Raw genomic sequence first — 14,898 nt, 5'->3', positions numbered from 1 at the left:
CCACAGAGGTTTAGGAAGGAGGTTTGATCCCCTGTGCTGCTGGAGGCGGTGGCGTTACCGTGTCTCCCAGGCGGAGATTCGCTCCATCCATCTCCACGTAGGAAAACGTCTGCAGGGTTGTCTCCTGGTGGATCTGCTCCCTCTTCCCTGGGCCAGAGAGGCGAGACCAGAGCACCCTGAACTGCACTGGGGGCTCAGGGGCAGGGGGGCTGTAGCTGCACTTCAGGTGCACTCGGCCTTGCACGAGCTCGGGGGTGATCGATGGTTGCAAAGCCAGGCTTGAGAGCTTGTCTGGAAAAGGAGAGCAAAAGAGGGATGGAACACAAAAATGTTATTTCGGTGTTATGGTTGTTCACCTAACAAGAAGATGTCAATGTAATTAAACATGGGATGAGCACTACATTTTGTCTTCTCGTGACTTAATTAGTAACCATGCAAGCAAGAAGGTGTGTTTTGTATGAAACACAAAAATTGCTAATTGTGTCCTGACTACCTATTGCTGTTGTACCATCTGACCTGCTGGTTTTGAATGTTTTTTTTTTCTTTTTCTTTTTTTTTTTTAATTCTGCAGTGAGAAAAACATTATTGAAATGAAGCACTCAGATTAATACAAATTAATTACTCTGGCATAGACCCTCAGCTTTGCATTTCCCTGGAGCACAGCCTTTTGATCCAAGTTTTGAAAGAAGCCCAGGAGAGATATGAGAAATCACTATGTTGCAGAGGTAAACTGACTCCCAGAAAGCAGCCAGCCTCTATTGCCTTACTGAACATCCTTTACAAGCTGTTTTAGGATGTATCTAGGCTAGGTCTGCTCAATGTAGTCTCCCTCTGCCCAGAATAATGCTATTGCTCTAAAAATACAGCTTGCTTTCTGTAGGCTTCAACAAGTAATGAAGTCTGAAACCTTTCTTCCTGTTAAACTCCCCCAGAAAGCAGAAACAAAGAAAGGTATAATAGTGTAAGGGGATGTTTTTCATCTCTAGAGACCCAGACTCAAGCAAAACATGAAGCTGGTTCAGATGCTTTGAAAGGATAAATTAAGTAACTTTTCCAGACAAGTGTAGAAAATATAATATGTGGGAACCCAAGAGAATAAAATATGAAGCTGTTCTAGCAGAACAGAGAACCAATGTGTTAACATCTGTCCAGGGCAAACAGCAAAAGGCAAGAAACAAGTTACTTAAAAAAATGAATAAAGACCAGTTGTTTATACCCTTTTGTATTTCATTTCTTAGAGGAGCTGCCTCTAACCGTGGCTCACATCATGACTGTGTGCAGGAAATTATCCCAGAAGGACAGAGTTAGGTGATCAGCTCAGGGGAGGATGTGAGAGGAATTGCAAGCACGAACTCTGCTTTTCCCAGCTGTGTCCTTTCTGCCAAGTTATGGAGTTTTAAATTCAGCTTGTTTTGCAGCTCAGAAGCGCTGATTGCTGTCCTGCTCCTGAGCCTCCAGCAGAAGGAGCCGAGGAATTGACCCCAACACAAAGCCATGGCAGCTGGACCTAGCTGAGCCTCCTGTGGTGAAATATTTACAGCTGAATTGAAGCCATGAGGTAAAAAACCCCAGTAAAAAACTCTAGATTTGGATTTTTTTCCATCCAATGCATGAGACTGCAAAAACTAAAGGCTAGAAATTAAAGACTCTGAAGGACTGGACCTCTCTGAAAATGAGATTGGGAAGGGATAAGCATTTGTTTCTTAGAAATGTAGGTGGCTTTATATCACTGAACAGGTATGAATCATCAAACAGGACAAAATTATTCACCCAAAATATATTGGCCAAAAAGTTCTTTGAACAAGAGTAGTGGAAATCTTATAGTTTATAAAAAAACCAAGCTTAAACTGAAAAATGACTATTCAGTTAAAAAGTAATTTCTGAGTAAGAATCTGTTTCATTTACTTTAATGGATTTTTTTATTTCAAATACTGAATTAATCTCATGTCCTTTGAGCCTTTCTTCCTTCCTTCCTCTTCTTCAAGTAGGAATGTTAAAATATTGATAAAGATAAGAAAATAGTTATCTTTCTCTTTAAAATTTATTTAAGCTTGGAGTTTGAAAATTGAAAAGCTGATAACCCTAGTTTCTCAGTGTCATGTTTCTGCCCAAAAACACTAAAAGGAAAGTATAAAGGTAATTTTTTCATTTTGAGAAAGAAGCATGTTTTCTGATGAAATCTACATGCACCTGGCCATGCTCCGAAGTTCAGGAGGTTTAACTGAATGAGCAATTGCTTTCTGCTTTCCCTTTGTTTCCTAGCTACCGAGCAGGGGTTACATCTCTCGTAGTAGGCTGAAAATTATTTCTGACGAGAACAATTATATAAATGTCATGAAAAAGATGTTATCAATTTGGTTGGGTTTTAAATTTTTTTCTCCTTGCAGAGTTTCAGAATTACCTTTATTTGAGGGGGATACTGTATTATTAAAGATAAGGAGAGGCCTTAGAGACAGTCTCCTGGATACAGAGCCTGGGTACAGCTGAGATGCCTCCGCACACTCGCTTTGCAACTTCAAGCCAAAGTGGAGCCAAAGACAGTGGGAAAGGTTACACGTGAGCTGTAACCAAGCAGAGAACGCTCCAGCAATACACACCAGATTACATTTTGCACTGGTAATAGGAGCTATTCTTCAGGAACACCTTGGACTGCCACTGATTTATTTCCTCCACGCTCCGCGCCTTAGCGGCAGTGACGCTTGACTCGCAAGGTCAGCGAGATGCACACTGCAACACCGGGGCCTTTGAGCCCCCAGCCTGAGAGGCACAAGCAATCTTATTGATAAATTCTGTGCTGCTCCTCACCTTCTGCACAGTAGCCCATGCATCCCGGCGTGGGCTGCAGGAGGTAGACAAAGAAAGCGCCGCAGTTCCTGACGGCGATGGGGATGCGGAACAGGCAGCAGTCCCTGGTGCCCCCAAAGCCCTGCCAGCTGGCACAGCCCGTCAGCCTCTTGCTCTCCCCTGGAGCTGGCAGGGATTCCGACTTCAGGGACAGCCACACCGGGGCTTGCGTCCCACATTTGTTCATCTGAGGGTGCACACAAAGGAGACGTTTACATTTAAGCGTGGTAAGATTCCTTTCAGGAAAAGGAATGGAATCCTGGAATCAGAGAACAAAGTCTGGCAAACACTGTGGAAAGAAGCATTTGATGTGATCAAATTGACATCATTTGATAAGATCAAATTGATATCATTTGATATGATCAAATAAAATGCAATTGAAAAACCCAGAAAATTTGAAAATGGAGTGACTACAACCAAATGGACTGAGATGAAATGAAGGGCAGTGAAAAGGACCAAAACTTCCAAAATTACTCCAATTAAAATCCTGAAATCGGGGAAGAAAAGTAAACAACGAGACACAAGAAATGAAACATTTAAAAAAAAGGAAAAGGAAAAATTCCGGTACTAAGTGAAAACAATAAAAATGAATGGGGTGAGAAGAAGTGCAGGGAAATAGACTGAAGCTTGCCCAAATAATCCTCATTGAAATCACAAGATTTCATTCCCTTTCCTGAAAGTGGAGATCACTAAAACCCAAGAGCCTGTGTGAACCTGGAGGGTCAGTGAAAAAGCTGTGTGGGTGGGGATGAAAATGTCCTGCTCGGTTTTGAGAAGTGGCTTTACACAGATAAAATGCTTAAAGGACACAATAACAGGATTGCAAAGTATTTTCCTCTGGCTTTGGTTGGTTTGTATGAAGAAGATGAAAGCATGAAAGCAAGCTAGATCACCTGTCTCCAAACCATCTGCCCTGCTCCTGACAGCTACTGCCCTTCCAGCACCCCCTGGACACATTTGTGGGGCCTGTACCTCTCCCTCACTCTTGAAAAGAGACACATATGAAAGATGGAAAAAACATATGTGCAGGACATGCATGACTTAACTTTCTATTTTTTTTTTAATTTTATTTTTGCTTTCAGGCTTTTTATCTATTAACAAATTCCCTGAATACAGAAAATCCCAAAGCAGAAGGCATTGGTCCTAAATGGTTTAAATGACAGCATGTTGAGTCATGGCCAGAAGAGACTGATTTCCATTTCCCAACCTAGGGATGTGTGTTCAGGAATCTCAGATCTGAGCTGCCCTCTGTACCTGTCAGGCTCTCTCTCCTGACTAAGGGAACATGGTTCTCTAAAGCTGTCTCTAATTTAAGCACCTCAGTGAGGAGATTAGGTATAATCAGGGCCTTATTAAATATACAAAGCCAATTACAATGGTGACTCATTTTTTCTGCACCATTACCTAGCATTTGCCAATATGCAAAGCACAGAGGTATTTGAGCTAAAGTTTGGAAATTATTACCAAATACTGACAATAATTTGCTCTCAGACATCAGTCATATTCAGCAGAGCATGACCGCTGCTGTCACGTTGCATTTCTTCAGCCAGTGACAGTGAACCATCTCTACTAGTCCAGCTTGGCGAACGTGATTCTTCCCAGTGTGTTTGGCTATAAATCACATTGGGGAAAAAAACCAACCCAAAACCCAGCATTTTTTCCCATTGGCCCAGGTTTGCTGTTTCTCTTTCAAGATCGAACGTTATTTGTGACAGCAGGGGAAGCAGTGAAAGCCAAAGGATAAATTTATTAAGTCACGCACCAGTTCCCTCCTGCAGTCTGGGTTGTACCTGGGAGCTATTCAAGCCAGGAAGCAGGGGCAGGGGAGAAGGGGTGCACACCCAGGACAGCCAGGGTAGGGGAAAAACAATCAACAAGGTGACATGGCACAGTCTGATTTCCATTTGGAGCCAGTTATTGTCAGGCTTCTGAAAACAAGGATTCCAGAGAGACACCACTGAAATTGTCCAAGGTCGTTGGGGTTTTTTGTTTTTTTTTCCTCCTGAAAAGAGGCAGCAGCTGAGCAGAGAGGCCGACCCTGCCTCCCCTGTGTGGTGTCCTGGTGGTCTTGCAGGTGGCACTGGAGCTCCCTGGGGAGCAGCAGCCTTCCAGCACTGTGCAACCAAAGGGGGCCAACATAAAAATTCTGCTCGGTGGAATTTAAACCAATCCCTTCCCTTGCTTTCTTTAATACCCACATTATGTGTAAGTTTAAAGAGGCTTGTTTTGTTTGTTTATTTACAGCTTTATGGGATATGAGTGTTTTCTGTGCTGGTAAAAATACAGAAGATGGGAATTTATTGCATCCTGGTCAACTTCTGGAGTGCAAGGAGTGGTGTGGAGAAGCATGTTTCCAAAGCATGCTTATGAGCATACACTTGTAATGACCTGGAAAAGTGGAAAAGACAACATCCAGAGAAGCAGCATGGGAGAGGAGAGAGGGATGGAAACTGAAGCTCTGTGGTCTCTGCTTCATCCTCATCTGGGTGTGATATCTGCACCCTGAATTTCGTCTTACACAAGGAAACCACAAACTTCAGTGCCTCTGTAAAGATTGCTGGACTGGAACATTCTTTTTGAACTTGCACTGAATGCAGGTATTAGTGAGTTCACCCTGGAGGTGTTTGGAACTACACAAGCTGGAAGAATTAGTTATGGGGAGCAGAGCAGCAGGGATGAGTGAGCACTGGATTTCAATGGATGTGTGCAAACTCAGAGAGTCTTGTAGGAAAGGGTTTGGTGAGGAGACACAGCACAACCTACCCATCCCAACTGTAAAAACACTGCTACAATTCTCTGTAAAAGAACTTTTATTGCTTGAAATCTGCTACAGCATCCATATGACGCTGCCTTTACCAATGTAACTGGTGCCAGCACATCAGCGCTGCTGCACTGGGAGCGCAGCTGCTGGGCTGCCTCTGGCCGGGCACACACAGTGCCTCAGTTTCCCTGGCTGCCTGACCTTGGGCAGATAACAAATCACTGACTCTCTGTGTACCTCACTTCCTTATCTCTCAACCAGAGGTGGAGGTGGCTGAGATGATAATAGCTTTTGGTGTCCTGCAGCAGTGCTGGGAAGGTAATTCATTAATGAGACACCCATCTCTCTGCTGTGCTGGGGGCCATGGAGATAAATAGATGTGAGCGTATTCTGGCTGTGAGAAAAGGCAGAAAGTGATCCATACATAAAACATAAAACTGGGCCTGGATCTCTTGTTAACACACAGAGGAAAAACTGCAATGCTGAAATAAGAGGATGGTGGCTTTCCCCCTCTGTTTTTATCCTCACCAGCAGTCCCTGAGCCATTTCAGTGCTGGAGAAAGTGTGGATTGGCATCACTGATGTCAGAATGCAGCTTTCTGATAATCCCCCATGGGGATCTCCTGCATTTGCCCTGGCCAATCTTGCACTGAAACCACTTGGGAGACAGTTTGTTATATAACACACACAAATTACAAGCAATGACCAACCCTTAAGAGGGTAAAAAAATCAGACTGTGAGACAGCAAGTCATTGCAACAAGCTGTGATACAGGATTACAGGCTGGCCAAGGAAGGATTTTGGTATAAATCAAGTATTTCTGTTTTCCTGGCAGCTCTATGACACACATGAATTTATTTTCTGTTATGAGCTGCATGTGGTCCTTCTGAGTCAGGCAAGTTGCCACACACTAGCCAAAAGGATTTGCTGCATGAGGCCTCTGTGAATTAGAAGACAGACCTGGGAAGGCAGGGGCAAATGTATATTCATGTGTTCAACCAGCAGCAGAGATAAGAACAGGAAAAAAATCCACAAAAACAAACAAACAAAACAAAAAAGCAAAGAAACTTAGAAGAATAATCTAGGAGAAGAGGCTTCAAAGAGCCAAAATTTTCAAGTCCCCACTGTGTCATGATTTGCATTGAATTTTGTAGCCGTCATTTGGGAGAGTAACCAGAAAATTGAATACAGAGGCAGCAAATGATTGGGATTTAAAACAGAGCATTTACCTGCAATGCCTGCAGTCACTGCTGCTCTAGGGATGTTGGAGAGATGTGGGAGTCTCACTCAGCAGCATTTCCAAAAGGAAGGAGGAATTACACAGCTGCCTCTATGGGACAGCAAATTCCACAGGTTCGGGTATCCAGCTTGCACAAAGGAGAATTCTCCAAACAGAAGGGACACTTCAGGCTCTTGGCAGCCTTCTTTAGTATCCTTCCATACTTTATCTAATTGTAATTAGGTGGTGTTTTTAATCTTCAAAGCATTTTATCAACCTTACCCAATTAATCTTTGCAACACCTCAATGTGGCAGGTAAACATTCATTATATATTTTTGATTCCTAATTAGACACCAGATAATAATTTAAATAATCCAATTTAGAAAACCTAAACAATAAAATAAAAAGTTTTCTCCCTTTGCCAAAACAAGGGAACAAGCCATTATTGTTTAATCCAATGATGCCTCCTTCCATTTGCTTGGGGTTTGGAGTATCAACCAGTTTGATTGATTGGACACTGTGGTTCTTCATAATTGCACAAAGAAATCAAGCTCGATTGTTCTTGTCACTTGGGTATTGCTGAAATTATGCTGTTAAAAATAAGTAGCACCATATGTGAGGAATGCATTGTTTTAGTTGGATGGAGATGGAAGGCTTTTTGGTGTGCTGCTGGTTGGCAGTTAAAGCATTATGATTTTGCATCTGTTGCCCACTCAAAACTTTACTTTAGCTTTTTTTTTTTTTAATTTCTTTGTAGTTAGTTAAAGTAAATAAGTTTGGTGGTTTTTTTTAATTTCAGACTGGGGCCAAACTCTACAGAAATCAGTTTACGTCAGGAATATCTGTAGTAGCAATTAAACTGGTGCTTGTCTTGTTTTTCTTTTAAGCACATGCCTCTGAACAATAAAGGCTGTAATTGTAATTTCTACAGAAGGGGTTTTGCATGTCTGAAAAACAAGCAAGAAAAACAAAGGCTCTTCATACCTAGCATTATGAGTTGGAATATTCACGTAAGTGTTCAAGAAAGAATTACAGATTAAATAATACCTTGAAGGTGTCACTTGCTTTTAAATTCATAGAACAATTGCAAATCAAAGTGGGGCTGGATTCAGAGCAAAATAATAATTGAAACAAAATAATAAACTAATGGCATGCAGCTGAGGTTCTGTGTTTTGATTGTGAGTATAAAATGTTCTCTAAGAGGTTTAAGAGGAAGGAATGAAACTAAGTATGGAAAAAATAAATCTTCTCCTCTAGGGACTGACATATTAAGTATCATGAGCAGGTTAGATTTGCCATGCTTTAACATGACCTTGTTTTATACACCAAAGATTAGCATTTAAACCTGTGTTTGATCCTAGTATACGTGTAAAAAAGTAAACCTATAGTGCTAAAAATGAAACTATTGAGAAAATACCAACTCTTACTAGGATTGGTATAACACATCTTCCATTTACATGAACATTTACAGTTGCACATGAATTTAAACCATGCTCAGATTTGGAGAGTGTTTTGCTCATTTAGAGGATGAAATTTCTGGAGAAAGGCATTGGAAGTTATCTTGATAACCCATCACAGGCAGGTGTTATTGGACATGTCTCTAACAGAGTCTCATATCCATATGTAGCCCATAGAGAAGCTTGATACAGAATTGTGTGTGCCAAAAAATTGCAGTTATGGGGCTGGCACATGGGAGAGAAATTAATTTAAATCACAGAACATGAGGGGTTGGAAGGGACTCACAGGGATCATCGAGTCCAAATGCTGGCCCTGCACAGGACAACCCCAAGAGTCACACCAAGAGCCTGCCAGCATTGTTCAAACACTTCTGAGCTCTGCCAGGACCTGTGGATCACTCCCTTGCAGTTCTTGGAGCTGTGGCCACTTCCCTGGGGAGGCTGTTCACTGCCCAGCCACCTCTGGGAAAGAGCCTTTTCCTAATATCCAACCTCAGCCTCACCTGACACAATTTCAGGCCATTCCCTCAAGTCCTGTCACTGTCACCATAAAGCAGAGATCAGTGCTTGCCCCTCCTCTTGCCCTCACAAGAAAGTTGAACAACCCAGAAGTGTCTGAACCCAGAAGTCTCTGAACCAGGGGTTGCTGGAGATTGTTAATGTGCAAAAAATGAAATTATTCCCCTTTCCTGCCATTCCCTCCAGGAAAATACATTCAGCTGCTGGTGAGGACGAGCACCTGGGGCCAGTGGAACTTCTCCACAGGAAGAAGAGAATTTTCAGCCCATTTCTGGCTTTTCTGTGAGTGTGGTGTGGCACTTGAATTTGCATTACAGGCAGCAGCGTGCACTGCTCTGCTGTAATCCACAGATTGATCTTTTATCTGACTGTGGAGCAGAGCTTCAATAACATTAGTGTGTGATGTTCCCTCGCATTTCTTTTTAATGTTTGTGCCTCCCACGGGGCTTGCCCATATGTACATGTATCCAGGTGTATGCATATACCCTGTATTATTTGAATTCAGAAGCTGGAATTTCTGTAATTGATGTATGTTTTCCCATATTGGTTGTTAAGTACTTTGTATTTTTAATAGATTTTCTGTTGAGCTTTTATTTTTCCATCTTTTGTTCTCCCTCTGAAGGTCATTTTCCTATGGTCTGGCCATGTCTGTGCATTGTTTCCTGCTTCTTAATATACTGCCTTAATCTTAGTAAAAGCTCCACTGTACTTTTTTTCATTCAGTGTTTTTGCCTTCCACAGAAGATTTAGCAATTCTTGAAGAACAAACTGTGATCTGTAGCAGCAGCCTCAACACAGGAAGATCCAAAATTTGCAAATTTTTATTGGACTTCTACTACAATATATTTTTGGATAGGGAAGTGGCTGTGGCCAGGAGTGCATGTCCAGGATCTGATAATTGCTGTGCCTCCTTTGGGAGCACGGGGGGAAAGGCAAGGAAGAAATAGAGGGAGGAAGGTCAGGATCATTTGTTACCTGCCCTGAGAAATTCAGCTGGCAAAGCCTAAATTGGAAAGCTCCTTCAATCAAAAACATTTTTGCCACTGGAGGAATAAGTTTATGGACAGCAGTTGGATTCAAGGCATGGCAAGTTCAGGAACGCAATTAATATTTTCATTTTGTCTGACATAAAAGCTTTTGGGTTTTTCTTCTGTCTTTTTCTCACTTTGTAGCTTGTGGGGTTTTCTTCTGTTTTTTCTCCCTTTCCCACCCCCCTTTTTTAATTAAATGAGTGGATGAGAAGCAGCTCCTTAAGAGCTGCTGCTCATTTTCCAGTGCAAAGTTTGCTGTGCCCCTGAGCTGTGGCAGGGCAGCATTCTGGGGCTCTCACAACCCCCCTGTGTGAATCTAACACTCCCTGGGCTTGTGAAACAACGTGCAGACAGGGACATGTTTTTGTTGTGGAGGTTTATTTCATGGCAAGACTCAGAACACAGGCACTGAGAGGCTGCCTGGAGGAGTCAGGCTGTGGGAGCTCCCCTCCCATGTTGCAGACGTCTTTTCATGAAAAATCCTTTCCTTAGGATTTTTTCCTCCTGGGAAGCTGAGAGGCCTCAAGAACAAAATGTAAACAATGATTATCTGCTGCTGTGGAATGCAACAGGTGGATCTTTGATTGGTCCATCTTAGATGTTTATAATTAATGGCCAATCACAGCCCAGCTGACTTGGAGAGTCCAAGAGAGCTGCCTTTGTTATCATTCTTTGCTGTTCTATCCTTATCTTAGCCAGCCTTCTGATAAAACCTTTTCTTCTATTCTTTCAGTATAGTTTTAATGTAATATATATCACAAAATCAAGCCTTCTGAAACATGGAGTCAGATCCTCGTCTCTTCCCTCAACCTGAGACCCCTGTGAACACTGTCACACCCCAGCACATGCCATTTGTCCTCCCACTCTTCTCCCCCACACTCCAAATCTCCATTATGGCTTAAATCCCTCCTGAGCTCAGCTGGGTGACAGGAATCCTTACCTACCAGCACTCTGAATTAAGGAGTTAATCTCATCTGTTGATAAGCAGCTAATTGTATCTGGCCAGTATCAACATGCTATCACTGGGTATATATTTTACAAGGTGCTGGAGTAATGTACTTTTTAATTCTGCAGCCGTACTGTCAGGCTTTATTTGGTCTCTTTTCTCTTCTATCTGTTCAGGGTTTTGTCTTTGACTTTTTTAATTAAAATCAGCTCGCTCCAGCCAGACTGGAATGTCCAATAATAACTGCTTATTAAGGAGTGGAAGCTGCACAGTTATTAATTTAAATTATTTTGTTCCAGAGGTTTTGCTGAAATTAAATGGGAAACCAAATCAAACAATGATTTAATTAAGTGGAAGAGATAGAATGTAGAGGCAGATTTAAGAGGTGAAGATCTAAAAGAAGTGTATTCTTTCAGTTTTGACATCTAACAGATGTAATCCTTCATCAGCATGGTGAAGCAGAGATTTACTGTCATTCAGAGGATAATGAAGAAACCAATGGCAAGAATTATGTTACAAGATAAGAAACTAAACTAATGAATATACCTTCACAAACCTGAATGAAAAACTCCAGAGAAGAGATTAAAGAAACAAAAGCATGCATTGTTAGAAAGCAATCTCATACAGCTGAGCATTGCTGCACACTCAGAATTGCTGAAATATAATGAAAAATTAAATAATATTATAGAATATATATGTACACTTCTAGAGCAACCTGGAAAACTTCATAGTGCATTGGGATATTTGAGGATGCCAAATGAAATTAATATTTAAATAATAAGCCCGCCACTTAATTAATGTCAATAAGATTTATAGTTTATATATTCAAAGTGTTAAAAATTCTACAGAAATAACAACTATCTCTTAACATTTCACTCAATGTTAAATTATTAAGGTGAACTTCAGTTGTGATGAGTTCACAGGTCCAGTTTGAATGGATATAAAATATTTTTGCTAATTTTGAGAGGGCTCTCCAGCTAGAGTAGAATCACCCCAAACCAAAGATCCTGGCACTCTAGGTTGAATATTTAATCTTTTAAAATATTTATGGTAATTAGTTTATTATTTTCTGAATAATTTTGTTTAACTTTATGTTTGAATTTATGCTAACCTCCTGAAGCTGAGATATTTGAGGTGGCCGTGACTTTAGTGAGGGGCTCAAGTTGCTCTGGCAACAATGATTGCAAGTCAAACATTATTGTCATACATATTAAACACAGATAAAACCAGATAATTATTGTTTTGTCTCTTTTATAGACAATGGTGGAGGGTTTTTTGCTCCACAAAGCCATTAGCATACTTATGAAACTAAAGAATGCAAGAATTGATTCAATGCAGAAAGAGGTTGAACTTTAACTCTTCCTTCAGTTTCCCCAAAGATCACTTTAAATATTTTTTTCTCATTTTTCCCTTCTGATTTCATCAGCAGAAGAAGTCCCTAACTCATAATAATTTATATGAGAGAAGAGACAGGCTGCAGAATCCATTCTTAAAGCCATAGAGTTGCTTGGAAAAAGCACAGCTTGAGGTAACATACATGGTTTACTAAAAATCTCTCTGTGGAGTTGGAAAACACCTGGTTTTGTGCTATATTTCCTAGTCTGGCTGAATATTGGCTGTTACATGTGGATCCTGGTCTCTGACTGATGCCCTTGCATGTGACAGTGGTGTTGTTAGTTTTGATGGTGATGGTGGAGATTTTGTTGTCTTTATTCTTGTAATTATTATTATTATTATTATCATCATCATCATCATCATCATCACCACCATTCAAGTGCTTTTCCTATTGGGGTTTTTGTTACTGAAATGGCTCCTGAGGTATTAAAGAGTCTTTTGTCTTTTTTCCCAGTCCTGCAACCGAAGAAGAAGTTGAGATTCCTTGGCTTTGCTTTTCAAGGTTGTTTATTTTCTCTTATCTATTCTTTCTCTGACCTGCTGAGATCTGTCCAGCAGGTTGGTGCACACTGACTGCCCTTGGGGTGGTGTTCTCTTTTTATACTAAAAACTATGTGTATTTTATTTACAATAATTTACAATAATTTTCCAATACCTATCACCTATGTTAGACAGTTTGTCTCTACTCTAAACCAATCCAGAAGTGTCACCATCACAACAGAAGATGAAGGAGAAGGAGAAGAAGAAGAAGATGGAGGAGAAGAAGAAGAAGAAGAAGAAGAAGAAGAAGAAGAAGAAGAAGAAGAAGAAGAAGAAGAAGAAGAAAGACAGGACATGCCCAGATTCCTCCATCTTGCCTCTTGAACCTCCATTCTAAAAACCCCAAAATTCTACTTTTTCACCTTGTGACAAATTTCCCATCATTCTACTCAAACTCTTGTGGCTTGTAACTCTTCATACAAAGTTGTTCATTTTTTCCATGGGCTAAAATCAAAGGCACAGGTGTCTTTGACCCGTGCCAAGGTCTCTGAGCCCCTGCTAGGGTTTCAAGTCCTCGAGGGCAGCCAGAAGAATGTCCTGTGTTCTGACACACCCCCCTGTCCCCAGTGGATGCACAGCCTGGGACAGCACAGAGAGGGATGGGGAGGGAAAGCCCCCCAGAGGGTTCATTGCAGCTCCCCAGGGGTGAGCTCAGTTTCTGCTGACCTCGACACATCTGGTGGGCATTTCCACGGGCCGCTGGCCGAGCATGAGGCGGTACCATGCCGGTGGCAAAGAGTGGTCACACACCAGCTCCTGGCTGGCCGCCCTCTGCAGCTCCAGGGAGTCGAAGCTGGTGCTCCTGCGGGGGTCACGGAGGATGCGGTGTCCCCCCGGCCAGCACTCGGGAGCTGGGGAGGATGGAGAGGGCAATGAGTCATTAGTTAATCACTTTAATTCCTCTGGACACCACTAATAGCTGCCTAAATCTTTGCCTTAGGTTGGAAATAAGTGTGTGTAGTCTATTCCTATTTGTTAGAGATGGGGCAGCTATCTTCTGTTCACTGGGCAGTTTTCTTTATCTCTTCCACAACCAATCCTCCCTCTGGGAAATACATTCTGTTAAAGGACCATTAATTATTAATTATTGTCGCCCTGATTTTTTAAGATTTTCTAAGCCTTCTGATGTTGACATTCTTGTAACGAACTTTCTCACACAGTTTCTGTAAATAACTCATTGTTTTGCATTCTTTTATGAAGGAGGAGAAATTTGATGGACTGTTGGTTTGTCCATTGCCATTGGAGAGGTGGCACTGTCACCCTCCAATCCACTGCCACTTTTGGAAAACTATAAATGTTGGAGTCAGAAAATAAACTACCATTTTTTCTTCACCTTGAGAGCAGTGGTGTGCGCTTGTGTTCTTTCGTGTCCTATAGTGACAAATTATCTTCTGTTAATGGGCCATTAATTACTAATTATCTTCTGTTCATGGGCCAGCCAGTGAGTGCCCCTGCATGGCTGATAAAATTCCATCATCCCATGGGGAGAGGCTCCGCCCAGGGGGAGGAGCCAAGAATTCCTACTTGGATATAACCTGAGGGCACAGTCAGGACACATTCTGACTCTGTCACTGTTGTTTTTATTTTTTTTGTACTATTGCATTTGTATTTTAATTTTCCTAGTAAAGAACTGTTATTCCTATTCCCACATCTTTGCCTGAGAGCCCCTTAATTTCAAAATTATAATAATTTGGAAGAAGGAGGTTTACATTTTCCATTTGACGTAAGGCTCCTACCTTCCTTAGCAGACACCCGTCTTTTCCAACCAAGACTATCCTATATCCTTTTATGTTCTGATTCGTTTTAGGATTGGGATAATTTTCAAGGGAAACAAATCCAGATTTAAATATGTAAAGGTGGAAGCTTAGTAACATAAAGATCTTAGTTATCTACGTTTTCCCCATATCTGAATCAGGACCAAACCCCTTCACTTTTTAAGGTGTTTTCAGCCTAATTTTAGGGATTAACATCTGAGTGTCTCCTCCTCAGAAATCAAGTGTTTTGAGGTTCCAAAGTCTTGTGACCTTTGAAAGTACGTGGGGTTTTAATTTCATTTACTACACGCATGAACAATTTAATCATGATATAAATTGATGCTCAAGTACAAAGTGCTCTTCACATGCTTTTAAATATGTGCTGAGAAGATTGAGAACAAGAAATGTTGAAAAGACAAAAAAAAAAAGAAA

At 41.4% G+C, this 14,898-nt stretch overlaps 1 protein-coding gene and 1 long non-coding RNA gene across 3 annotated transcripts in view; one reads left to right on the top strand and one right to left on the bottom strand.

Moving 5' to 3' along the window:
* Nucleotides 1-13,401, top strand: part of LOC141730420 (uncharacterized) — a 36,102-nt gene extending 22,701 nt beyond the window's left edge. Inside the window, exons 1-4 of one of the 2 annotated variants that reach the window (XR_012581897.1) lie at nt 579-725; nt 1,419-1,558; nt 5,089-5,441; nt 8,987-13,401. This is a non-coding gene — a long non-coding RNA (uncharacterized LOC141730420). Of the gene's footprint in view, nt 1-578; nt 726-1,418; nt 1,559-5,088; nt 5,442-8,986 lie in introns of those variants that run through there. The other variant, XR_012581896.1, reaches the window with a different exon arrangement.
* Nucleotides 1-14,898, bottom strand: part of LOC102068631 (von Willebrand factor D and EGF domain-containing protein) — a 178,389-nt gene that overhangs the window by 124,807 nt on the left and 38,684 nt on the right. Inside the window, exons 2-4 of the mRNA XM_074547885.1 lie at nt 13,379-13,563; nt 2,806-3,031; nt 59-291 (exon numbers count right to left, since the gene is read on the bottom strand). Coding sequence (XP_074403986.1) covers nt 59-291; nt 2,806-3,031; nt 13,379-13,563 — 644 coding nt within the window. The remainder of the gene's footprint in view (nt 1-58; nt 292-2,805; nt 3,032-13,378; nt 13,564-14,898) is intronic.

The sequence above is a fragment of the Zonotrichia albicollis genome, chromosome 10, assembly GCF_047830755.1.
Source record: "Zonotrichia albicollis isolate bZonAlb1 chromosome 10, bZonAlb1.hap1, whole genome shotgun sequence".
In the NCBI taxonomy this organism is placed as follows: domain Eukaryota; kingdom Metazoa; phylum Chordata; class Aves; order Passeriformes; family Passerellidae; genus Zonotrichia; species Zonotrichia albicollis.
The sequence above is the reverse complement of the archived record's forward strand: the minus strand, read 5'-3'. Positions and strand labels throughout refer to the sequence as shown.